This window comes from Saccopteryx leptura, chromosome 5, assembly GCF_036850995.1.
Source record: "Saccopteryx leptura isolate mSacLep1 chromosome 5, mSacLep1_pri_phased_curated, whole genome shotgun sequence".
Classification (NCBI taxonomy): Eukaryota; Metazoa; Chordata; class Mammalia; order Chiroptera; family Emballonuridae; genus Saccopteryx; species Saccopteryx leptura.
In genome coordinates this window covers 195,989,411-196,014,052 of record NC_089507.1, presented here as the reverse complement: position 1 = coordinate 196,014,052, position 24,642 = coordinate 195,989,411, and the positions used below count along the sequence as shown (strand labels likewise).

The 24,642-nt window shown below is 46.0% G+C and overlaps 2 protein-coding genes across 7 annotated transcripts in view; both read right to left on the bottom strand.

Moving 5' to 3' along the window:
- Positions 1 to 478: 478 nt before the first annotated feature.
- ANKRD60 (ankyrin repeat domain 60) lies at positions 479 to 9,960 on the bottom strand. Its single transcript, XM_066386602.1, has 4 exons — positions 9,564 to 9,960; positions 4,573 to 4,703; positions 2,842 to 3,007; positions 479 to 774 (listed from the first exon to the last, which is right to left on the bottom strand). The coding sequence occupies exons 1-4, from the start codon at positions 9,958 to 9,960 to the stop codon at positions 479 to 481; spliced, it is 990 nt and encodes a 329-aa protein (XP_066242699.1).
- A 201-nt stretch (positions 9,961 to 10,161) lies between these two features.
- LOC136406964 (serine/threonine-protein phosphatase 4 regulatory subunit 1-like) overlaps positions 10,162 to 24,642 on the bottom strand; it is a 73,719-nt gene continuing 59,238 nt past the window's right edge. For 2 of the 6 annotated variants that reach the window (XM_066387373.1, XM_066387376.1), the window contains exons 13-20: positions 22,528 to 22,623; positions 21,495 to 21,680; positions 21,093 to 21,254; positions 20,165 to 20,265; positions 17,928 to 18,048; positions 16,989 to 17,123; positions 14,602 to 14,743; positions 10,162 to 13,089 (exon numbers count right to left, since the gene is read on the bottom strand). In XM_066387373.1, coding sequence (XP_066243470.1) covers positions 12,932 to 13,089; positions 14,602 to 14,743; positions 16,989 to 17,123; positions 17,928 to 18,048; positions 20,165 to 20,265; positions 21,093 to 21,254; positions 21,495 to 21,680; positions 22,528 to 22,623 — 1,101 coding nt within the window. In that variant the 3' untranslated portion in view covers positions 10,162 to 12,931. Of the gene's footprint in view, positions 13,090 to 14,601; positions 14,744 to 16,988; positions 17,124 to 17,927; positions 18,049 to 20,164; positions 20,266 to 21,092; positions 21,255 to 21,494; positions 21,681 to 22,527; positions 22,624 to 24,642 lie in introns of those variants that run through there. The other 4 variants (XM_066387374.1, XM_066387375.1, XR_010751748.1 and 1 more) reach the window with 3 other exon arrangements.

Sequence of the window (24,642 nt, the reverse complement as noted above, 5' to 3'; positions counted from 1 at the left end):
GGTTCTGGGAGCCTTTTATTCTATGAGTTCTACAAACTGAAACTCACCGCCCACACTGCATGCGCCCTCCTGACATTTGCCAACACTTGTTTTGTACAATAACAACTAAGCTGTTCTCACTATTTCTGGTTGCTCCTATTATCCCAAATGCATTAGACGGCCTCCAGACAGGGGAGAAGGTAATTGGCTCTCATCACTCCAAGCGGAGTTATTGGGCACCACGTACAAATAGCTTAAAATTAAAGGCCGACATCAAGCCTATTAGGGCCGTAATGGATTACAAAATGAACACAACTCACCTATTTCTATCAACTCCCTCCCCAGGTCATTTGCAACCAGGACAGATAATTTACTATCTGATTCAGATTAATTGCCATGTTTTTCCCTTCCTTCCTGCTCACCGAGGGTCACTGTGACTCGGAACTCTTAAAAAAGTTACCCAAATCCGCTTTGACCAGCACACCTCCCCAGTGGGGAGCTAAGTTTTGTTCTTTTTCTCGGAGCCAGACCCGGACTTGCCCGTCCGACAAGGCTGGTGTGAGCTCCAGGCCTCCTGCCCCGACTTCGCCATCCAGTAGGCCACGAACATGCGCCGCTCGTCGTGCTTGCGGTGCAGCCGGCGGACGATGTCCTTGGGGGTTATCCCCTCGGCGTCCTTGTCATGGATGGAGGCTCCGTATTGGAGCAGGAGGCTTATGCAGTCCGATTGGCCCATGGCTGCAGCCACGTGCAGGGGGGTCCTGCCCATCGGGGATTGGCCGAGACAGTTGGCTCCTATAAAATAAGAAAGTTAGCTGAGGGAGGCCACCCTCCTGGCGCATCCAGGAAGAGAAGCATGGGCGGGGCCGAGGCTGTAGAAGGAATGCTTGAGAGAATGAACAACTGCTCCCTGTGCTCAGGACCAGGTGCAAGAGGGGGCAAGATTGCCTGCAGGCTGCTCCTAAAAGCCAACGGTCTTTCTAAAAGCCCGTACCATCCTCCTCCAATTCCATTGCCCTCGGGATAATGGTCTTCACTGCTCTATCTCATCCCACCTTCCCCATGACTCCAGCAATACCCCCACTGATGCTCTTCTTCCCTACCCTCCACCCTCCAATCATACCAGCCTCCTGTCTCTACCCCTTGAATATGCCCCATTCCCTCACCCCGCCCCTGGCCCTTCCACATGCTATGTGCCCTTTGCCAACAACATTCTCATCCTTTTGTGCTCCCTCTGGGCCACCTCTCCCCTTCCTTAGGTCTCATGCCTTTCCTCAGGAAACCGTGCCTTGACCTCCCACCCCACAAACACTTCTGTAGATGCTCGGTAGATATTCTGCGGCTTCAGAGCGTGCTGAACATAACCAACCGCGGAATTAATTATTTGTAATTATTTGCCGACTCCCCTTTGTAAATTCCATGAGGGCAGAAAACCCAGTTGTTGTTTTTTATCACTGCCGTTTTCATCCCCAGCCCGTAGCACGACGCTGAAGGAGACAGGTGCTCGGGGGAGGACAGACAATGGGCAGCCTGACTCATGGACGCACTTGACCTCAGTCGCATCCCTCACTGCCTCCCGCAGGTGCATGGGCTAACGACAGGTGTCCAGTGTGGACTTGTTGAATGGAATCAAATTCTGGGTTAATAAATGTCATGACAGAAAAACAAGGCAATTCAATTCCATGCAGCTGACATTTCTATGAGCAATGGCTTGTTGGTGAGGGAAAGGGTTAATTAAATAGGTTTTTGTAATGCCCAACCTTGGCCAAGATGCATCTTCGCAACAGCTGTCTGCAAAGGACAGAAAACTTTGCAAAGCTGACTGTAATTTTTTAACTGGTGCTTTCAAATACATCACAGTTCCATCAGAGTGAAAATGACTTTTTATGAGCTTAAAGGACTACTGGGCTGTGAAAAGCCCAGATTTCATCTTACAACAGGCAGAGTGCAGAAGGCACAGGAGGAAGGAGGGGAATCCAGCCGGGAAATGCTCTGTCCATCACAGACACACAACCTGGTCATCCTGCCCAAGCATCTTGCTGGTGGAAGTGGGAGAGAACAACAACAACAAAAAAAAGCAAAGATTGAGTAGAGAGAGGCTGGGGTCAAGGCCGGAGGCAGGAAAGAAAGGGGTCTAATTTGGAGGTGAGTTGGCAAGAGAGACCCTTGGATGAGGCCCTCTTCTGAGCTTCCAACTACTGACCAAAGACCCTGTCTGTCACACGTTCTTCCTTTTCCCGAGGAAGCGGTGGCCTGGGCTGTCCACAACTATTGTCCATTGTTCTTAAATGGTCTACACCTCAATCTGTGGGCCACTTCTCCAAAACATCCTACATCCAGGGTGGATAAAGTATACTCCTGCAAAATCTCACGCAAACTTCATTCGGAGACAATGCAGGCTAAGGCTTGGAGGGGGTGGGGAGAGAGAGAGAGATGAAGAGAGGGTGAAAGGGTTTGGAGTGACCATCTCAAGGCTTGGGGGATGGAGGCTGGCCGGCCTGCCAACCACAGAGAGAAGTGCCGGCGGGGTGAAACTCGTGCAGCAGCTTGGGAACATCCCCAGCACGTCTGGTTGGACAGGGAAGTCAGGAATCCCTTTCGGCTGCTCTCCTGAAAGTTCCATCTCCCCACCTCAGAAAGAATTTCCTTGAGACCTGGCCACAGGAGGGGGACACAACCTCTGGCTAGCATGTTTAGTATGTCCTAAGACACCTCAGAAGGGGACCGTGATGGGTGGTTGACAAGACTTGGGCCCAGGAAACCACTGCTGAAGAGACTGGGAAGATAAACCACTCTGTCCTCCTTACTCACCAAAGACCTGAAGTCTGGAATAGAAAGCACTCAGCTTTCTATTAGAATTACCGTGTTCTAGAAGGTACTTCACAGTGTCCAAGTGACCTCTGTGGGAGGCGACATACAATGCCACAAACGCTCTCTGAGCTATCCACTTCTTCCGCTGGTTCTTTCCCATATATTGCGAATTTGCAGTTTGGTACAAAGAATCTTCATCCACGCCAAGGCAAGACAGCTAGGCAAAGATACACAGAGTGACATGGGTCTGAAGGATTTCATAAGGACACATTTCCCGAGCAGGTGGGTGACGGGTCACTCCCAAGGGAAAGTTTGCTCAAATGTCAAATTAAGGGTCATGATGGAGAAGTTGGAAAACACCCAGGGGAAGACATTGTTTGACACTCCATACATGTCCAGGAAATACGAATTTACCATCAGGCAGGCTCAGAAGGCAGGAAATTCTTCCTGTCAGTGTTTTGAAGAGAGAAAAATAGATTTTTTGGGTGTCCAGAGGAAGGTGGTTGTGGCCTGTGAGGAAGACCCCAGCCGGCATGCAGTGGCTCCCCAGAGGGGAACGAACTTCTCCGGAGACCTGATGAAGTCTGACCTTCCGATCTATTTTCAGGTCCATTGTCTTCTTTAACTGTTGGAACACTTTGAACTCGGCTCTTTGTGAATAATAGCCCCATCATATCATCATCTTGCAGTGGACTAAGGCTCTGAACACAGGGTGGGTGCACTGTCCCTGGTGCTAGTGTCTGGTGTGGGGCGGCAGAGAGGCAAAAATGTGACCGTGTACAAGGCAGGAGTGATGGCAATTCTGACTTGCGACAAAAGGACTTGCCCCATGTCCAGAGCAAGAACTAGGACACCAGGGACAGGCTGAATCACTAAGGGGGCCTGGGAGAAGGGGCTGTGTGGACGGCCGGGCAGGGTCGCACCCTTCCTCTGCAGCTGTGCACCCACACAGGGAGTGCTACAGTCCTGGCCCTGCCTCCCCCAAGCCCACCCACCCTTCGCAGACTGAATCCCAACTCCGCTCCGCACCCAGCCTTCCCTGACCGAGTGCTACAGTCCTGGCCCTGCCTCCCCCAAGCCCACCCACCCTTCCCAGACTGAATCCCAACTCCGCTCCGCACCCAGCCTTCCCTGACCCCTTTCCCAGCCGGTAGGGAACTCTGTCTCCTCTCCTCTACAAGCTCATCGCTTTTCATCCGAATCTATTCTCTAGAAGGAACATACACTTGCCCCCTTGTGCCTGAGTAATCCATCTTCACTGCTGGGTCCAAAAGCTGGTTTCCTCTTCTAACCATCGCCCACCCCACAGCCCAGCTGAGAGCCCAGCACAAAGCCTGGCAAAGAGGAGCCACCTGCTGTGTATCGGGGCGGGGCGGGGCTGCCCCCCCCCACCCGCTAGGATGGGACACCTTCCTGTGTCCTGGGCCACAAGACTCCAGGTTACTGGGAACGCTTCACTGGCGGTGAAATCGGGTTTCTAACTTGACAAAACACACACGTGAACAGAGAATGCGCTGCCCTGATTCCTTCGGGGGGCATGAGTGAGTTATAAATCATGAGTAAGGGAACACAGTGAGATCACAAACCCAACGAGTGAACAGAAACACTCAACCCCGTGTTCAATCATTAGAACACACGTCCTTGTTATCTGTTTTTCCCTACTCTGAAATGTCTTCTTAAATATTCATATTAAAGAGTAGGAGATCCCACACACTCGCTCACATGCACAATTTATAGTTGCTTCATGAAGCGTAATATCCATTTAAAGAATCGTGAAAGCACCTTACTGGTATCCCCTTCTGCAGCCGCTACAACCAGGTCTGCCCATCCATCATAATGCCAGACACATAATGAAATAATTCCACCAGGGACGACATCATGGAACTTCAGTGTAGTGTCATCCATCAAAACTCCTATGGAGAATCAGTTTTTCTTTTAAAAAAAGAAGGGGAGGTGGGTATTCGAGATAAACTATTATGGCAGTTTAGTTAAGAGATTATCTGACCTTAGGTACAACAAAGATCATTTTAGAACCTGGAGCGCTAATCTCCTTTGATGACTCCACACTAATCTGTCTGTGGTCGTTAATGCTTTTAGAAAATTAATTTGGCTTGGCTTAAAGAGAAGCCAACCCCTCCCCCCCAAAAAGGGCAATTTATAAAATTCTGTAAAATTTATAACTCATCCTATTGCAAAAAATATATATATATATGAGTCAGTAAAGTCATTTTATGAGGCAAACTCTACAAATAGAACGAAAACTTGGAGTAACTATTATTACGGGCATAGCACAATGTGGTTATACAAGTTATTACAAGTTATATACGTCAAGTTAAAATACTCTGGGGTAAATGTAGTCATCATTGGCTAGAGAACTAAAAATAGCAAAATTCTGTTGGCTCTTTCAAATTCTAGTTGACAACAATGTATCTCAACCTCGGCACTATTGACACTTGGATTGGATACTTCTCTTTCGAGGGGCTGTCCCCAACACTGTAGGGTGTTTAGCAGCATCCCTGGCCTCTACCCACTGGACGCTACCATCACCTAGTTATAAACATCAAAACTGTCTCCAGACACTTGATTTTAGATAGTGAACACACAATATACAGATGATGTATTTATAGACTTGTATAGCTAAAACCAACATAATTCCATTAACCAATAGCACCCCAATAAATGGGGAAAGAACCAAAAATTTTTTTAAAAGTGTCTTCAGACATTGCCAAATGGCCACAGCCCCTGAGGGCTAAAATCGCCCTAATTGAGAACCTATGGTAATAAGAATTGTGATATTGACATTCATCATAATTTGAGTTGGGGTTGTTAGAAGTCCTTTTGTCTGTGAAATCACCCAAAACTACCTTTTATGCACACCAAAAAATGGGGTGGGCCCACTCACACTTCATAAATTTAGACTCATTGGGGAAGACAGTCAGAAATAGAAGAAGGATATAGAACATTTCAAGAAAAGTGAAGTTTCATTTAGCTTATCTTTTTAAATACACACATTTCCTTACACGGCTACCTATAGTTTTGCTTAACAGATTAATTTGTTTTCTCCATAAGCAATGCCACATGCGTGTAAGTCTCAACTCTGGCCAGATTGGATTATCATTTATTCCAAGTGGAATTCATGAGTTTCGTTTTATTTTTTGGTCTCATGATCTAGTGATTACTAAGCACCTGCAGTAAGTACGCACGTGTTTTAATCCTCAAGGCAAACTAGGTCTGTCTAAAAAGCAACCACAGGCCCCTAGTACATGGCAAAGCCAGGACCTGCCCCTGCCTACAGCTCTAGGCGCTTGTCACGCCAGGCTCTGTCGGCATTTCTGGTTACCAGCAACTCAGGATGGTGGATGTAAACAGGAAATGGTGACTAGCAAATCTGTTAATTAGGGTCTTATTTGTGGTTCCCACACAGAGGATAATCAGTAATTAGTCTAAAAAGACAACTTGTCTTCCCATCAACTTTGAAAAAAATTGTGTAAAGCTGTGTTTCCCTGTGAGAGACGAGAGCGTGAGTCACACGTGCTGAATAGCTCTTCCAGAAATCAGAGCGCATTCCTTCTTACAGGCGGGCAGCAATTGCCTTCGGCTTAGACAAACACTAATTATCGCCCACTAAATAAATTTATTAGAGTTGACGACAGACGTGTCAGGGCGACCCTCATCCATGGGTCTGCTCACCCCTGTCAGACTGAGTCTCTCAAGGTTTTCATTACACATTATCTCATTTGATCCTCCCTGGCAACCTTTCAGGTGAGCAAAGAGGCATCAGCTCATCATTTATAGCCAAAAGCCCAAATTTCGTCTCTCAAGGTAGCCACACCTTCCCTCTTTCTTCCTGGCCATCCACAGTAAAGACAGCAACCACGGGAGGTCAAGCCTCCAACAGTCGCTATGTGTGTGCTGAGGGACAGGATTGTGACATCAGTGTTAAGTCACCATCCTGTGACTTAGCTTTCTTGAATTTATTGCCCAGCATAGCTCAACAGCAGAAATAAATGAACGGAAGGGGTGCCAGACATTTGTAGTTCAGGATACGTAATTTTCTAATTACTCGTTTTGAAATCGAAGTTCTTCAAGAGTTCACCCCATTTTTAACATGGTAAATACAGGCTGGGTTCAAGAACTTTCCCTCTGAATAAAGCCTCAGAAATGCCCCCAAAGAGTATTCCAAATGCTCCTCTACTACAACCAGTGTGTAGGAAGGGGCCTCAGCCTTCTATATGTGACTTTCCCTAGTCGTTTCTGTCTAAGGAGGGAAATGGGACTGAGACTTCTCTGGCTAAGTGGGCTCGGCGCACCGATGAGGAAACAGCCCCAGAAGGGCAGCGTGCTGAGCGGAGCTGTGGGCCAGGCTGTTCCGAATCTGTCTGTCTCTACCGTTCTGGCCCCTGCAGTACCACTGCAGTGTATCTGCAGTATCACTGTTCACATTCTCACATTCTCTGGGCTGCAGCCCACAGAGCTTTTCATATCTTCCTTTTCTTCAAGTGTTTTTGCATTGATTTCCAGCGGGTGGGGAGATGATGGAGGCCAGGGGCTTTGATCCTGTTCTCATATCCTAAATATTGTAGGGATTGGGATAGGGACAGCCAGGTCCTCAGGCGGATGGAAGGAGATTGATGGAGAGGGAGAGACTGGGCTCTAGGGTGTTTGCCCTCCACTGGGTGCCTCCCACACGGGATGTGTCTGGATAGGGAGCCCGGGGGTCCCGATTTAGCCACAGTGAGCTTTAGGTACTGGGATCTGATTCCAGCTGAGCTAGCTTTGAGCTCCTGAGATGAACAAGGACACAGCCTGAGATTCTGAGTTCGGATGTGAACTGGGTTGTTGCCAGTGTTTGGGGTTCAAACGTGGACAGGATTTGCTTTGAGATTTGGGGTCCTGATGAAGCAGAGTTTGCTCTGGATTTGGGGTTCTGATGAAGGCAAGGTTTACTTTCTGTTTTGGGGTCCTGGTATGGAAAAAGTCTATTCTGGGATGGGGAGTCCTTGCATGGGCAGGACTTGTATTGAGATTTGAGAGTTCTGGTGTAGCCCGGGGTAGTGTGGCAACTATGGGTGAGGAATCAGACGGATCTTTCCCGGGACTTGGGGGTCTTGATGGCAATAAGTTCTGCTCTGAGATTTGGGGTCCTGACACAGACAGGGTTTGGTCTAGATTTGGGGGTTCTGATGTAGATAAGGTTGGCTGAGGAATTTGGCTTTCAAATATAAGCAGAGTTTGCTTTAAGTTTGGGGGTTCTCATGTAGTAGGCAAGGCTTGTTTTGAACTTTGGCTTCCTTGGATTGCTGATGTAAACATGGTTTTTATGGAGATTTGGGGTATGAATATAGGTAGGTTTGACTTGATTTGGGAGGGTCCTATTGTGGGCAGAGTTTGTTTCAAGCTTTGGAGCTCTTTTGAGGACACTTTGCTTGGAGTTGGGGTTATGGTGTAGTCATGGTGAACTTGGGATCTGGCTTTCAGATGTGGGCAGAGCTGGCTTTGAATTTTGGGGTCCAGATGTGGGAAGAATTCATTTTGGGCTCTGGCATCCTTATGTGCAGAGATTGCTGATTGACTGGCGTTCAGATGCACAAGAGGTTAGTTAGAAATTGGGGGTTCAGAACTCGGTATGTCTGCTCTGGGATTTAGAGCCATGGTCTGCATAGAGTCTGCTCTGGGCTTCAGGTTTCTGTTGCAGACAGGCATAGTTTAGGGATTTTGAGGTCCTAACGCAGGCGTGGTTTGCATACAGATGCAGGGTCCTCAGGTGGGCAGAGTTTGTCCCAGGCTTTGGCGTTCATCAGTGAACATGGTTGCTGGAGGATTTGGGGTGCTGATGGTCACATGGATAGCCTAGGGATCTGGGGCTCAATCTTAGCCAAGTTTTGTTCTTGGTTCTGGGGTCCGGAAGTAGGCAGGACCTTGTTCTGAGCTTTAGTGTCCTTGTGTGGACACAGTTCCCAGAGGATTTGGGGTTCTGAGGTAGTCATGGTTACCCTGAAGATTTGGAGCTCGGTCTTGGGTAGGTTTGTTCTAGGGTTTGGAGTCCGGAGATGAGCAGGGATTGTTTCATGCTTCAGCCTCCTTGTGTGGATACAGTTGCCGAAGGATTTGGGGTTCTGAGGCATTTGTGGTTAGCCTGGAGATTTGGGGCTAAGCCTTGGGAAGGTTTGTTCTGGGGTTTGGGGTCCTTGAAGTGGGCATGTTTGTTTTGGTCTTTAGTGTCCTTGAGTGGACATGACTGGCTGGAGGACTGGGGATTCTTATGTCCACATGTCCAACATGGGAACTTGAAGTTTACTTTGAGTTTGGGGTCCTGCTCTGAGCAGATTTGCCCTGGGTTATGGGGACCCACTGAGGACAGGCTTTTGGGGGGCTTGCAGTCTTGTGTGGACACTGTTGGCTTTGGACTTGGGTTCCTGATAAAGACTTGGGTAGCCTGAGGCTCTGGGCTCCTGAGGGGTTCTGCTGTGGCAGCACGTTCTGGGATCTGGGGTCCTGACATGGGCAGGGTTTTTGTTGGGAGTTGGAGCCCTAATACAGTTTGATGAGTGGGGTCTTCTTGAGGACAGGGTTTGCCTTGAGATTTGTCTAACGTGAATCTGTCTACCTGGGATTGCTTTTCCATCTGAGGTTTCCGAGTGGTTGGGGTTTGACATCTTGGGGTTCTCATTGGCACACTTCCCTTTGGGGTCTACAGGTTCAAATGGGGACTAGGCACCCCGGATCAAAGGAGTACACAAAGCGAGGGAGGGAGTGGGTTGGGTGGGGACCACCTTGGTCCAGATACCGGAGCCGCTGGATGTTCAAGGGGATGCCGACTATCAGGTCCAACTCCTCTTTGAGCTCGCGCACAGTCATGTCGTTTCGGCAGTTCGTCACTTGAAACATTTCCTCGGTCTCCTCCATCAACACCCGCATGACAAAGACCTCTGGGGCCAAGTCATGCGCCAGGTTCACAGCCTGCGGTTCCCTGCCGCGGCTTTGGCTGGGGGTGCGGGCCCGGGGAGGCGCGGGGAGACACCGCGAACCCCGGGGAGGTGTCTCACTGCGCCTCCCCGGGCCCACCGAACCCGCCTTCCGCCCGCCCCGCTGGCGCGCCGCGGGGTTGGAGCGAAGGCCGCCCTCATGCGGCCTCGCCACTCGCGCTCTGCCGGCGCCCGCCCGCCTCATGGCCCACCGCCCGGTCCCCGCCGCGCGTCATCCCCGCTCCAATCGGTGGTCGCGCGTCATCCCGGATCCACGCGGTGGCCGCGTCATCGCCGCCCCCGCCTTCGTCGCCCCCTCCAGAATGTCCGAGCCTCCATTGTGAGCGGACATATCCCGCAATGAAAGCAGTGACGAGTCTTAAATAAAAGGAAAGGGCACAGGCACTCCCTAAAACAATCAGAAAGCTTTATTGAGATCAGCAGAGGCCCCGCATCCCAGCTCCAGCCACATCCCCAATTCCCAACTCCAGCTCGAGGCTTCCAAGCTGCTCTGTCAGTTCATCTTAACCTGGAAGACGAGGCAGCTTCTGACCAGTTAGGAAACTGACCTCTTCAAGGCTGTTTAAAATACAATCTTTGCATAATTCGGGGCCAACTACCTAGAGAAATTATACGTGAATAAGGCTCTAAATCATCACTGCATGCGTCATCTGCAGAGGGCTGTAAAGTGCAGTCTTTAGTCATGCTCAAAAATCACATTTCTAGCATGAATGAAAAAACCAACATCACAGAAATAGAACTCCTTTCAGCAGATTTGGTGAAAAAACAATACAAAAAACCCTGCCACTTGGACAGTCCGGAAGTAAGAGACAGACCTTCATGAAACCTGGAATGCTGTATCCAAAAACCCATCAATTTTGAAAATGCTGTTAAATTCTTAGGAGTGACAAAGGTGCTGGTAAAAAAAACACTTAACAAGGAGCAATGTCCACGCTGGTGAAAGGCTGGGATGGTTCTATTGTTAAGACACCTTTTAAGGGAGCTCTCTGTGAGAAACACATCTTGTGCTTTTCCATTAATTCACCAGAGAGGAGGAGGAGCATTCAAGTCAACAGGAAGCTCACCGCTGATAGTCAAATCCCACACACTCAACCCTTGGGAACAATAGGAGAGAATGCGTGGGGAACCAGAACAAGCCTAGCGGAAGCTCAGTGGTTACAAGAAATAAAAAATAAAGTATGAACTTGAAACATACTTTTTTGCAGAGAAATTAGTCATAAAAAAAAATCTTTGCATTGGAAAGGCATTCATATTATATCAAAGTTTTAACATATAAACTGACACTTTAAAGGCTAGATGATTCACCAGAGTCTCTACAATGTCTGCAAGCAAGCGTGTTTGAGTCAGCATGCAAATTCCACACATCACAACACAAACAGAAGCTAATCTTTTTTCCTTAATAGAAAATCAAGCTCTGCACAGAATACAAGATTCCAGTTGAATAATTCCACTTGCTGCTAGATCAAGAGATTTTTAACAACATGACAATCTGAATTTCTAGACAATAAAAAAAAAAATTAAATTGCTTGTTACTGAAGCAAAACACTACCTCCATCTACTTACTGTAGGCAAGAAATGAACACAAAACGACTGAGGTGGTTTTATTTTCTTTTACTATGTAGCCTCCAATTTATTAGCCCACTCTACTGAAGCTGTCAAAACATGACCCTGGTTACATTTTGCAACTTCCTCACATGCGCCTTGTTTTCGTTGGCACACTAGAGATGGCTCCCTTTCTGTTTAAAGCAGCAGCTCCATGGACCTGGGGGAGGGGGAGCGCAGCCTGGACACCAGGAAATTTAATGGAGAGCTCCAGAAATTTTATTTAGAACAAAAGAAGAAAAGGCAGACCAGAAAAAGGCCCAAAGGGGAAAATGGAGCCAGTGGCCGTGCCAGTGGCAGCTGCCCTGGGGCCCCGCCTCTGAGAAGAGGTGCGGGGCAACAGGCGGCACGAGCACACGTGTGTGCAGAATTTGGTCCCAGGGTCCCAGGGTCCCAGAACCTTGAGTTACTAATGAAAACCCTGTTTAAATTCTAGAGCATCTTTCTCAGTCTAAATGATAAAAATATGCAATGTAAGTTGTGTACCTAAGTCAATTTGAAGAGTATCATAATTTAATATCCCAAACCACTGGTATTTGTGGGCAAGTAAATGAACTGATCAGACTATGGTTTCCTATCTTTTGATTAAGATTCTACAGCATTTGATATAAAGGCAATATCCATGCATCTCAATGACCAGTTTTGCCCCCAAGTTCTTAAGCATATCAGAATATATCCATGTAACAATGAAGTCTTTCTACTTCTTGTCTCTTCTACGAAAGGCCAATACATATCTTTATGGCTCCAATCCTGCAAGAAGGGGAGGGAACGAGGAAAAGTTCCCAACAGTTTCTAACAAACCCACAACATCAGAAAGATTGTCATAAATCCTTCTCTAGTAGATTTCTTTAACCTACAACATCAGAAAGATTGTCATAAATCCTTCTCTAGATTTCTTTAACCTACAACATCAGAAAGATTGTCATAAATCATTCTCTAGTAGATTTCTTTAACTATCACTTTTCAAAAGTAAACAAATTGGGTTATATTTGCAGCAACTCAAAGTTGGGCATAAATTTAAATGATGTATTTGTTCTGTTCACTGATAGCAAGCTAATATTACATCAATATCTTTTCTTCCTGTCAAGAGTTATTTACATATGTACAGTATCTCAGTTAAAAATAAAATATAATACCATAAACTATATTTTATAGGGAAGCGTAAGGGAGCCAAATGTGCATGCCCATTCAAACTGAAAACTTTTAATACACCACTTTATCTGTGTGGGGGAGGCTTTAAATAATCCAGAATCAAGACAACAAACTGCTTGTGGGTAACCTCAGGCTAAGGAGGCCCCCACATCCAGGGAGCCACCTGGTTCTGTGACCTTTCAGATTCTGCATCAGGCCGGTGGGGCACAGAAGCGTGGCACAGGCCCGGCCACCTGGAACCTGAACCCACCCAGGTGCAGGCCCATGACTACAGGTGGGAAAGGGGTTGTTTGACTATGTGGTATCAAGAGTTTCAGAACTTTTCCTCCCTCAGCAGGTCTGACTACAGAGAGACATGTGCACCATGTATGGAAGGATCAGATTGTGAGCAATCAGAGTGCTCAATTCTGTTTCTCCAGCATGGGAGTGTCTAGAAGATTCCGTCGCTTTGGTTCCAGGGTGGCAAAAAAGGAGACATCTTGGTCCTGGTCGGACTGCAAAGCTAAGACAGTCTCTTCAACGACTTCAAGATGAGGGTGACCGGCATTTCTAAAGTAAGCTAGAGAGAGAAAAACAAGTTTGAATCTCATGTGCCATGAACTGTGTTCTAAAACATCTTCTAGTTTGCAGGATTCTTAAACCACATCTCAGGACAGTAAGTCATTTTTCAAAGAAATGTCACATATGTAAGTCCTTTAAAGTGATAAAAATTGCTTTAATCAAAGAGTATTTCCTAATTTTAAAGATGTACTCTCAAGAATAGGCAGGCATATTTAAAAAATTATAACTAAAAAATTTTTAATATTATCTTTTCTTCCTGCCAATAGAAGTGAACTAGCCAAAATTAAGTCCTGCTCAGGTTGAAAACATCTGACGAGGTTGGGCTATATATTTGTTCTTACTGACTATAAAACCAGTGCATTAAAACCTAATTGTAGGCCCTGGCCGTTTGGCTCAGTGGTAGAGCATCGGCCTGGCGTGCAGGAGACCTGGGTTCGATTCCCGGCCAGGGCACACAGGAGAAGCGCCCATCTGCTTCTCCACCCCTCCCCCTCTCCTTCCTCTCTGTCTCTCTCTTCCCCTCCCACAGCCAAGGCTTCATTGGAGCAAAGTTGGCCGGGGCGCTGAGGATGGCTCTATGGCCTCTGCCTCAGGCACTAGAATGGCTCTGGTTGCAACAGAGAGACGCCCCAGATGGGCAGAGCATCGCCCCCTGGTGGGCATGCCGGGTGGATCCCAGTCGGGTGCATGCGGGAGTCTGTCTGACTGCCTCCCCGTTTCCAACTTCAGAAAAAAAAAAAAGTAAAAAAAAACCTAATTGAGTCCTGGCCGGTTGGCTCAGTGGTAGAGCGTCGGCCTGGCGTGCAGAGGTCCCAGGTTCGATTCCCGGCCAGGCCAGGGCACACAGGAGAAGCGCCCATCTGCTTCTCCACCCCTCCCCCTCTCCTTCCTCTCTGTCTCTCTCTTCCCCTTCCACAGCGAGGCTCCGTTGGAGCAAAGATGGCCCGGGCGCTGGGGATGGCTCCTTGGCCTCTGCCCCAGGCGCTAGAGTGGCTCTGGTCGCAGCAGAGTGATGCCCCAGAGGGGCAGAGCGTCGCCCCCTGGTGGGCGTGCCGGCTGGATCCCGGTCGGGTGCATGCGGGAGTCTGTCTGACTGTCTCTCCCCGTTTCCAGCTTCAGGAAAAAATAAATAAATAAATAAATAAATAAATAAATAAATAAATAAATAAAAATTAAAAAAAATAAAAAAAAAACCTAATTGTAGTTAAGGCTTAAATTTGCTACCTTTCACAATCTGCATATCATAACTCAAAATTCACAAAGTTTCCTTCATTTCTAGAGGATTATGTAATATTTTGCATTGTGGCATGTTTATTAAATGTAGAAACTGAACCACATATATTTTCTTAGTCCTTTTATGAATAACATAAAATATGCATGGAAGTCAATAAATTTATATAATAAATCTGAAGTAGCTATCTCATAGTTGGCCACAGCTTCCTAGAGAGGCAATCATGTTGCTGTCTGATGAAGCTGAAAACGTGCAAGTTCAGAAAACATGTCCACATACCCTTTTCCAGCAGCGTCTGCCTCAGAGCTTTGGCTAACAAAACCCTGACGTTGGGCACAGGGTCCGATGCAAGGCTTAGCAGGCTGGGGAGTAGATGTTCAACAAACTGGTCTACAGGGATACACTCCTCACTCACCACTGTCTGTGATGAAAAAAAAAAAAAAAAAGCCAAACAATTGGTATGTTTCAATGGTGATCAACATGGTTCTTCCAAAAGCACCCAGTTCTGTAATTCCAAAAAAGCAATTTTAGCATCTGTTGGTCTAAGGGGTATGTATGTGTCTGAATCTGGTTAGAAACACAGTTATCATTTCATAATTTATCATGAGGCACTGGATTACAAGTGGTATAATATTTGGTGGAGAAAGCTAAGGCCTTGAGTTAAACAGGGCTAGGTTCAAAACCTGATTTGATCACTTACTGGCTTTGTGGCCTTGATTCACCTTCCTGAGCCTTAGTTTCCTCATCTGTACAATGGAAAGATGATGGGGATGGCAGATTATTCCTGCAGAGGCTAGCCTGGCGCCCACCAGTAAGGGTAAAGAACCTACACCTGTCACTCACCAGAACCCAGGTTCTGAGGGCAAGGGCCATGCCTGTCAAGTGACAGCCAAATCCCTGGTCCCAATCCAGTGCCCCCAATCCAGTCTTACAGGAATTCTTGCATTAATTCTCACAGTTAGCCACGGGAATCAGAATCAGCCTAATATTACAGGTGAGGAAATTCTGGTCCAATGTGGTGGTGACACCCAAAGGTCCCATGACCAACAAGCAGCAGTAGGGTGGAGACTCCAAACCAGATGTGTGGAATCTATAGATCTAACTTCTACAGATCTTCTCACTGCTGGAAACCACAGGAGCGGACATGAACTAAGTGTCCTCCAGGTGGTAGGCATCACACTAGCCAACTTAGAAGCATACGCTCATTAGAGCCTCCTGACCATTCCAAGAGGGTACGTATACTGCTCCCCCACTTCACAGGTGGAAAGGCAGCAGAGATAGGCTGCTTGGTTCAAGGCCATTCCTCGGGCTTCAGACCCGCTGGTTCTGGCTCCAGGTCGGCTCTCATAGCCTCCAGGCACTCATCTTGCCCTGGAGCTGCATCTGAGTAATAACGGACACAACCCTGAGGAGGCAGTCTTGGCTGAGAACCCTCTTCTTTTGTTGGTGTTACTGGGGGTTTTCTAAATCTTTAATGACTGATTAGTGAAAGCACACAACACATGAATTGTTCTGGAACAAAACTGGTTGACATTTTTTCTTTTGTTTCATCATGAATTTCCTAAATCTGAGATCAAGAATTTAAAAATAAAAGTAAAAATATCTCGTTTACCCTTTCTCCACAAAATGATCTGGAGCACCAACTTCTTTACTAACTGTTGTGTCAGGCCTGTGGTTTGTGAATTTGGTCCTTCATAAAGTGGATGGCCAAAGCCCTGTGATGCCCCTCCAACCCACAGGGGGCCCTGGTGAGTCCTTCAGCGGGGGGTGGGGGGGGTGGTTAGGAGCGAGAGAAGGGGGCTTTGGGATCGGGGTCAGGTGGAGCCCAATCATATAGGTTTACTGTACTATTAAGCAAGGTGGGGGATGGGTTCATAAGATTCATTATACTATTCCCCTATCTTTCCATATGCTTGAAAACGTGCATAAGGAAAAGTTAAAACTCGTAAGATAATACGTTAGCAGAAAAAAGCATAGCTGTATACTTCCTGTATAATCTTGAGCAAGTTACTTAACCTCTCTGGACTTCAACTGCTTCACCTAAAAGCTAGTCTAAAAGTAAACAAGTGTGCCATGCTCAGTGGACAGTAGTCCTTATTACTGAAGGTCAGCTGTATGATGAGATACCTGTCACACAGAAGCCATCCTCATTTTCAAGATGCTAAGTAGAGAGGGTGACCTCAGGATCTGGAAGGCTGACATGAACTTCACTTGATACAAATGAAACGGTCTCTGCCCTGACCTGTTGCTCTGTCCTTCACCTCACTTTTGCTCCAAGGCAGCTGGCTGAGGGGGGGCAGTGACGTACACAGCCCTAGAGAAGACATGACGGGAGCAGGGCTCTGGACGTGGCCCTCACCGCATACAGGGAAGGTGCTGGGAGGACAGGAGCTTGTTTATTCTGTCTCCAGCATCTAAAGTATGCTGGGCACACAGTAGGTGTTCAGCATCAATAGGACAAATGCACGTATATATGGGTTGGGAAACCCTGGGAAAGTCACTTGGTCTGGCTGGGTTGGTCCCAACCTCCTGAAACAGAAGTGGGCTTGGTCCTCTGATCACCAAGTTCCTATTTAGTCCTCCAGGCCTGGGTTCTTCGTCTGGGGCCTCTGATATCACACATGGCAACTCTGTGCCCAGGGCAGACTCCCCCAGGCCATGCTCACCTGGCAAATGAAAGCGAAAGCTTGCCTTCCGACCCACTTTGAACAATGCCGGAACCTTACAATGAGCTCATTGATGAAATTTAATCCCAAAGCACTTTCACTGTTTGAATAGAACTTCTGAAGAATAGCCACAACCTGAGAAAAAATTAAAAGCAAATTTAATATGCTGCCATCTATCTGAATTATGAATACTATGCTACATGGAAACTAGACATTTTTATGCAACTTTCCACCTTTAAAATAAATTTATAGGCATGGGAGAAAGTAATTTTGTTATAGTAATCATTAGGACACGGAGGAAAAAGGATGATGTTTAAGTATATGGCAATACACAGACACTCTCACACACATAAAACCCTTCCTTAAAATAAAATTTAACAAGGGAATCGCATTGGAAAAATACATCATTAATCTTAAGATTCCAAATGTGAGAAAATGTCCCCTTACATAATAACTAAATCATTACCTTTCAGAACATGTCATTTTTACAAAATTTTAACACCATCAGAGTGCCTTAGTAAATCAATATTTTCAAGTGAGATATTTCCCTCTCAGTCTTCAGCTGGTATAAGCCCACATAAAACAGAATCAGCTTATCTATGCTAGAGCTTTTGCTCATTAGCTACTTTTCTACAAAGCCATGCTGTAGAGTAAACCCAATCCGAAACACTAAGCCACCAATTAAAGGGTTTCATTTATAAAATTATCCACAAGTCCCATCCTTGAAGCATGCAGCTTAACAAAAAAGCTATCTTACATATTGATAAAATTATCATACAGTTTCTAATTCCACAATAAAAAAAGCTTGTTTCATAGGTAAACCGACGAAATATAAAGAAGTTAATATGAAAGAAAAAAAAATAAAGAAGCTACAAAGGGAAGAAACATAAGTATTCCTATTTCCCAAAATCACAAACAATAAAAGCCAGGATTCCTTACTAGTTTGAAGGAGACCCACCGAACTTCGGACACTTTATCTGCGCACAACTTTAGGGCGATATGCATTAAATAATCATAAATATCATTGGGGTTATAGAGTTCCAAAATCAGTATCAGCTGCCTGAAATTCAAAGAAAAGAAATTATTTTCAGGGGCAAAAACACCTTATGACTTCCTCTTTCTTCTCACTGCATGTTCCAGGTAAGGACAGCCAGGCTGGGAAACAGGGCAGTGAAGACCCCAGGAGGTTCCGGTCAGGGTCAGGACAAAAGCCAAGAGCCGAGGGAAACAGCCACTCAAAGAAAAGGAAAAAAAAAATCTTGATTCTTCATCTCACATGCACAAACAAATCAAATAAAAAGGAAATAAATTAAAGTTGGTAAAACAGAGGCTGAGAAATTTATGAGTAGGGATTTACTATTTCAATTTTAGGTTATCAGTTCAAAAGCACATAAAACTTTAAAAATCAGATAACATAAAAATAGCCAGAACGTTGAAGTTCCCAAAGATCAACAGATCAAGGGAACACTCAAATGAGATTTCACTCCTCCGCAGTGTTCCTGAAGCTGCAAATTAAATCTTCTGCTGGTGCAGAGCTTTTCAGATGCAGCCAGGTCCGCTTGGAGAGAACTGGGAGCAGCAGCAATTTACTCCAAGGGGGGAAATGCAACGCGGGCTGGTGGGGAAAACCTTCTACCCGAGCTCTCACTGCTTTCTACACAGGGATGGGAAGAAGGACATGAAAATAAATGGCATTATTTCCACATTGGCAACAAAAGGAAATGAAAAAGAGATTGGAAGGAAGTTAGAACTAGAAGCCAGGAGTGCCAGTGAATATTTTCATATCAAAAAGCACTGTTTCCAGAAAAATGATACCAGTATCATGGGCACAGGGAGCACAGAATTCATATCAGTGGCTTTGGCTTCAGTAACCACAGCCGAGATGGGAGATAGCCAGTGCTCAGAGATTCCGTCTGGTGATGATAGCCAAGCTGGGAGCCAAACCTTGGCTGTCCCCCAGCTGGTCCTGTCTCAGGGAAGTGTTAGCCCATCCCTGTCATCATCCCTGGCCGCATCCCCTCTCCGCCTCCCACCCCACTCCCACCCCCTCCCCACCCCCATCCCCATCCCCATCCTCATCCCCATCCCCATCTGCATCCCCAGCCCCAGCCTTATCCCCAGCCAGGAAGCCAGCGGGAAGCCGTGGGGAAGCGAGTCAGCTCTAACTGAGGACCTGGCCGAGTTTCCATACACTGACGCTAGAGGGCACAATGCTTTCATGAAAAACTTGGACCTGTTTTTCTGTTCTCTTAGAATATATGCTGGGAACATGGCATAATGACTAAGACCTCAATCGCTCAAATTAAGCATAATGATCAAAGATCACAGCAAAGAGAAAATCTTTTAGTTTGCCCACGGCATTGGCCAAATCATATCCTGAATAGCTGTAAAAGCTTGATGGATTTCTACAGGGAAGACAATTATTTCAGAGATTTCTAGTTGAGGGAAAGAAAAATGAAAACTAAAGATACTGAAGTAAATCTCCACAAGGTGAAAACTAAAACCCAAACAACAATCACCACAAACAAATCCACTCGATACTGCGGAAATCACATTATGCACCTCAGGAAGGAGAATTATTTAAAGTGAAGCTTTCACTCTATTACAATCACTAAATTCTTTAACATTCCCTTTGCTGGCACAGATGGAATTAAATAACTCCTCACACAAAATGACGTACAGATCTGAGCCACCTTGGGGGTCGGTTTTATTTAATAATTGTCTCATCTGGGTTAGATCTTTTCATATCTCTCACTGTAGCATAATTTTCTTTAGAAGCGTAAGTGCCTAAACCACACTGTGCCCTACAGAGAAAGGCTATGCTCAGAATGTTCAAGAAAGCTCTGGCAAAAGAACTGCTCCGATTAATAGGAAAATATTGAAGAGTGGGTGATTCATCTTTTATTTGGTTCGAATAAATTGCTTTATAGAACAGCAGAACACTCTAATTCCAAAGTGGCTCGGGCCCTGTCATCATCTAAAAATGAATGTCTCCCCGGAGACAGAGGTATTTGTAACTTAGAGCTTTGGAGTTTGGTTTATCCCTCAATAAAAACATCATCTCTTTATCCAAAAGAACACTATTACTGCTAGTTTAGAAATCAATTAGAAGGTAGGGCAATGAAGAATTATTCCATCTCATTTGCCTCTCACAGCCCTACACAGGATTTACTTACTCTGCTAGTTCATGCCGAAACCTCCAATTCCTGCTGTTATCGGTCACTACAAATTCTTGAAGTTGATAAAGATATTCTCTCCTCTTGTCTTCAGGAAGCAACTATTTTTTTAAAATGTATAATAAATAAAAATATATAATCCCTCAACATGACCCCAAATATCCTGTTTTATTATACTTCAGATTATACATTTGTCACTGGCAAGAACTGTGCATTCCTCTACTGGCTCTAGGACCCGGTGTGGTCGTGTTAACACTGCTGGGGATGGACGCCAGTGTAACCCTGGCTGCTGCCAGCCTTCTCCTGGGCTACTGACATGCTGTGTGTTCACAGTGCCCCAGCTCATCCTCCTGCCAGGGCTCCTGACCCGAGAACCCCATCTGTGTGTGTTCACAAGCACCGCGCGGGCTCTGGACCCACAGGATAGCTAAGCTGGGCGCCAGGGTCCTCCAGAGGTAGCTCAGCACGTGGGAGCCAGTGATTAGCTTCTCTAGGCCATTTTCAAACTCTTATTTTTGCACTCATTCCTTTGGGAGGGGAAAAAAACAGGCAGGGAGGGAAGCAGCAACGTCGTGCAGAAAAGGCCCCGTGTGCAGAAGTAAGGTTGATCTCAGCTGAGCTCAGAGCCGGGCAGGGCCGCCTACATGGGGGCCTGGTTTCTTCTGACTTGGGAAGCATGCTGACTGCTCTCCACCAGCCTCCACAGAACTAGTCCTCTGAGGGGCAGGGGATTAGGAGAAAGGGTATAAAACACTCACCCATCACCAATAGAACACCCACTTTAAGATGCTGGGTATGTTTCAACTGAAAAAGCCCACACACCCACACTGCTGTTTTTCCACTGATACTCTACATATCCAGGATTTAAAAAAACATGTTTTGAAGAAAGGGAGCTTGTTTGGGTTTTTTGTTTAACCCTTCCTCCTACCTTTAGAAAATCATACAGGTGTTTAAGAACTCCTATTCGTACTTCATCCAGGTCTTTTAAAAATCCATTGAAGATGGGGACCAGGTCAGCAGTCGTTAACTGGTCCCCAAGAATCACAGCCAGCTCGTGGATGGAAAAGGCAAGGGTCCGACGTACCTTCCACTGGGTGCACAGCAGACACAGAGCCACAGAAAGCAAACACAGTTCTATGTTATCAAGTGGCATTTCTGGAGCAAAACTGATGCTGCCAGGTGTTGGCCACTTAAAGCTTTATTTCTTCAGAGACCAGTAAACATAGTCACAGCCACATAAATACAGGTCATGAGCCCTGCTGCAGTTTCCCACCTCTTCCTCATCAGACAACCCACCTGTGTCTGCTTCTGGAAGGTGAGTGGCTCTTACCTGCACGTCGGAAGCCAATGTTGCATATGTATCCTTGAGGCAGTGCCAATTCTGCCGGCCCAGCGTGAGCGCCACCCCCGGGAGGCTGTAGGCACAGTGCTTGGCTATGTCGGTGTCAACAGTCTGGGCGCGAGCCGGGTCAGTCATCGACACATATTCATCCAGCAGGGGCTGGGGTATTATATCCTGGGAAAGAGGAGAGATATAAAGGAAACCATCAAGCTTGCTGGGGAGAAAGAGAAGACTCACAAAAAATGAGGTGTTTGGAACTTGGAGGTAAGAACAAAAAGCAGAAATGTGAGAGGAACAAGAGGCCTTCCTAAATCTTTGGCCTGGTGAATTTCTTGTTCTGCCAGTTTTCAACACGGACTGAAGTTAAAGCAATGCCCATTCATCTTTTCTAAATCCACCCAACATCTGATGTCACAGAGAGCAGTCTAGACATCAACGTATGGCTCATCTGGTGCACACGGCTCCTGAGAATGGAAACTATCTTTTCTTATTCCTGCCCCCAACATGCAGGGCCTGAGCCCCTACACTCTGCTCATTACTCCTTTTTTCCAACTGATGGAATACTGCCTTCATGAGATGGCACCCACTTACTTCTGTCTCTGTGACGGCAATGGGATACAAAAAATAAAAGCATTTAAGAGAACTTATATAGCACAGGAAGCCAATCCACAAGACAGAACAAAGCCAAACACAGTTCAACAAAAGAAGCCATCAGAAACTTCCCAGACCAAAAAAAAAAAGGACTTATATAAATAGACACTAAATATTAGTGTATAGATGTCAATTTCTTATATTTTATTTGCTTTAATTAAAATATTATTCTAGATTATTCAGAAGACTTTAAACACTACTTTAGAGTTTACCATTTTTTTAAGTTAGAGAGGAAATAGTAGCACCATAGATTGTAAACTTAGATATGTCAGGAATATTGATGGAAGAAAAATATTTGCTTCCAGTGGCCATTCTTAAGTTTAACTCCCAGAGAAATGTAAAGTTTTGAGTTGCATTTCAAGGAACAAACCTGTAATTTAGATTTACTCTCCTCAAGTGGGATGGGGTCATGCCTCTGCTTGGTCCCCAGATGGTCACTGGCTCCACCATGGGGCTTGCCTAGACTCTGCAGAAGGGATGGGGTGTTAGCAACTGGCTCCAAAGGAGGAAGCTGTCCTACTGCTCCCCCTTCCCAGAATCCTGTCAGTGCCAGAAATGACTTCTGTGAAACAACACCAGAGCTTTGCTCTAAGTCAAACTTCTCTCTCCAGATGTTAAAGAAATACATTTGCCCAGTTATGTATGATATCGTTTACGTTGGTCAATTTAAGTGCCGAGGCAAACAGATTTCACACATTTTCACTTCAAAACTGCTTGAGGCCCTTACAAAAGACAGGCTAACGCTGGCGAGTACCAACAATCTGAGTCTGTGTTTACTATTCTTCAAGCCCCAGCGACCCCAGTATGGTTAACCACAGTGCTTATGTGACAGTCACACGCTTAAGGCACAGACCACTCTAGAAGACAGGGTGAGGTTTGCAAGAAACAGTCAAGAAAACACATCCTGCACCACCTGGGAATTGGGACTGCATCAATGCTGGACCTCAGAGAAGGGGGAGGGGCGAGGGAGCCTCAGGTAATGTGCACGAAGCAACATGGCGGATCATGGAGCGCTTCCTCAAAAAACCCATTCTAGATTTTCACATGTACAAACATGTCTCATGTTTGTTGGTAAACCTTTACATTAGATTAACAATTAAAATGTGCAAGAATGTTCAACGGTGACATATTGGTCTCTGATCACTGATTAACATTAACTGAGACGGACCTGACCTTCTACTTCAACCATAACATGGATTTCCCACTTGCACTTGAAATGTCATACTGTCTACCAGCTTAATGGATTCTGACAAATCAGCTCAATATATGATCCAGGGAAGTCGATTAATACACCGATAAATGCTTCGTTGGCTCTGAGACCTGCTACCAGAACCTTCAATCCCAAGGTTTTCTCTGAAACGCACTGCTTATTTTAATAGAGGGCGTGATAAAACAGAAGCATTTTGGTATGATAACCTAAGACCTCAATTTCTCCAAGTTAATAAATTCACATAGGTTAATAAATAATAAATCATTCTTCTTCCTTCAGGAATTAATCTGATTCTAGAGTCTTCATTTGGACCTGTAGTGCGGCACCACTCTGGGGCCAGTTACAGCGTCAGGAACCCACCACCATCAGGCAGCCCCCAAAGGTGCTGAGAGGTCCTGTCCCCAGAAAACTGCCTGGCAGTCAAAAGACAGGTCAGAAAAAAGCCCCCCCACCCCGCTGAGTTTTGGGACTAAGCTGGCAAGCCAAAATGGCAGAGTGGCCGTCTGGAATCGTGTGGAATGGGGCCCACGTCACGTGGCTGAGGTGACCAGCCCCAGCCTCAGCCCCTCTCCAGTTGTCTGTGTGAAAGAACTCTGTCCTCGCTGTTTAAGCTTTTTGAGTTCTTCACTTTCTTTTCCTTCTTTTGCAGCGGGATTGATTGATTACCCTGGACACTGAGTCAAACTGTGAATTCAAGAACCTTGAAATCTCACACCACAAACCAAGGCTAGATGGCATGAGCCCTTTAAAACCCTCCCCTCAAAAGGGCCACCTTGAATGAATCAGTTCTTTTTTCCACTTCCATACATGACAGAAAGCTTAAATAATGTCACATGCCCCACCAGGGTAAATGCGGCCACACCTTTCTACCTAATGTGCCTGATTTTAGCAAGGGTAACAACATGAGTTTTCTTGCCCATCTTCTGAAACAAACCAGCAGAACAGGCTATCACCTCATCTTTTACTAATCAAATGTAACCTTAACAAACACTTAAACATTTTATATTCAGGCTATTTAAATTTGTCTTTTGTTTTGTTTTATTGGAGTAGGACTAGGGGATAACGGAAATGATAAGTTAGTCGATTTGCTAATATCAAGTTACAAACTGTGTGAATGGAGAAACAATTAATATTCTGGCCCTGGAGACCACAGGTTAGGAGAGTATCTGTTGTGAAATGAGGCACGTGAAAATGAGAAGGTGCTGACGTGCCCATGACTTTGATCATGGGCCTTCCCTAACTTTAGTTGTTCAGTGTCACCTGGCCTGTGAAGGA

Coding starts and splice junctions, on each gene's coding strand:
- ANKRD60 (XM_066386602.1), bottom strand. CDS start 9,960: ATGAGGCGGGCGGGCGCCGGCAGAGCGCGAGTGGCGAGGCCGCATGAG. Junction 4,704..9,563: donor GCTCCGGTATCTGGACCAAG/GTGGTCCCCACC, acceptor GATTCTCCATAG/GAGTTTTGATGGATGACACT. Junction 775..2,841: donor GAAGTACCTTCTAGAACACG/GTAATTCTAATA, acceptor CTTATTTTATAG/GAGCCAACTGTCTCGGCCAA.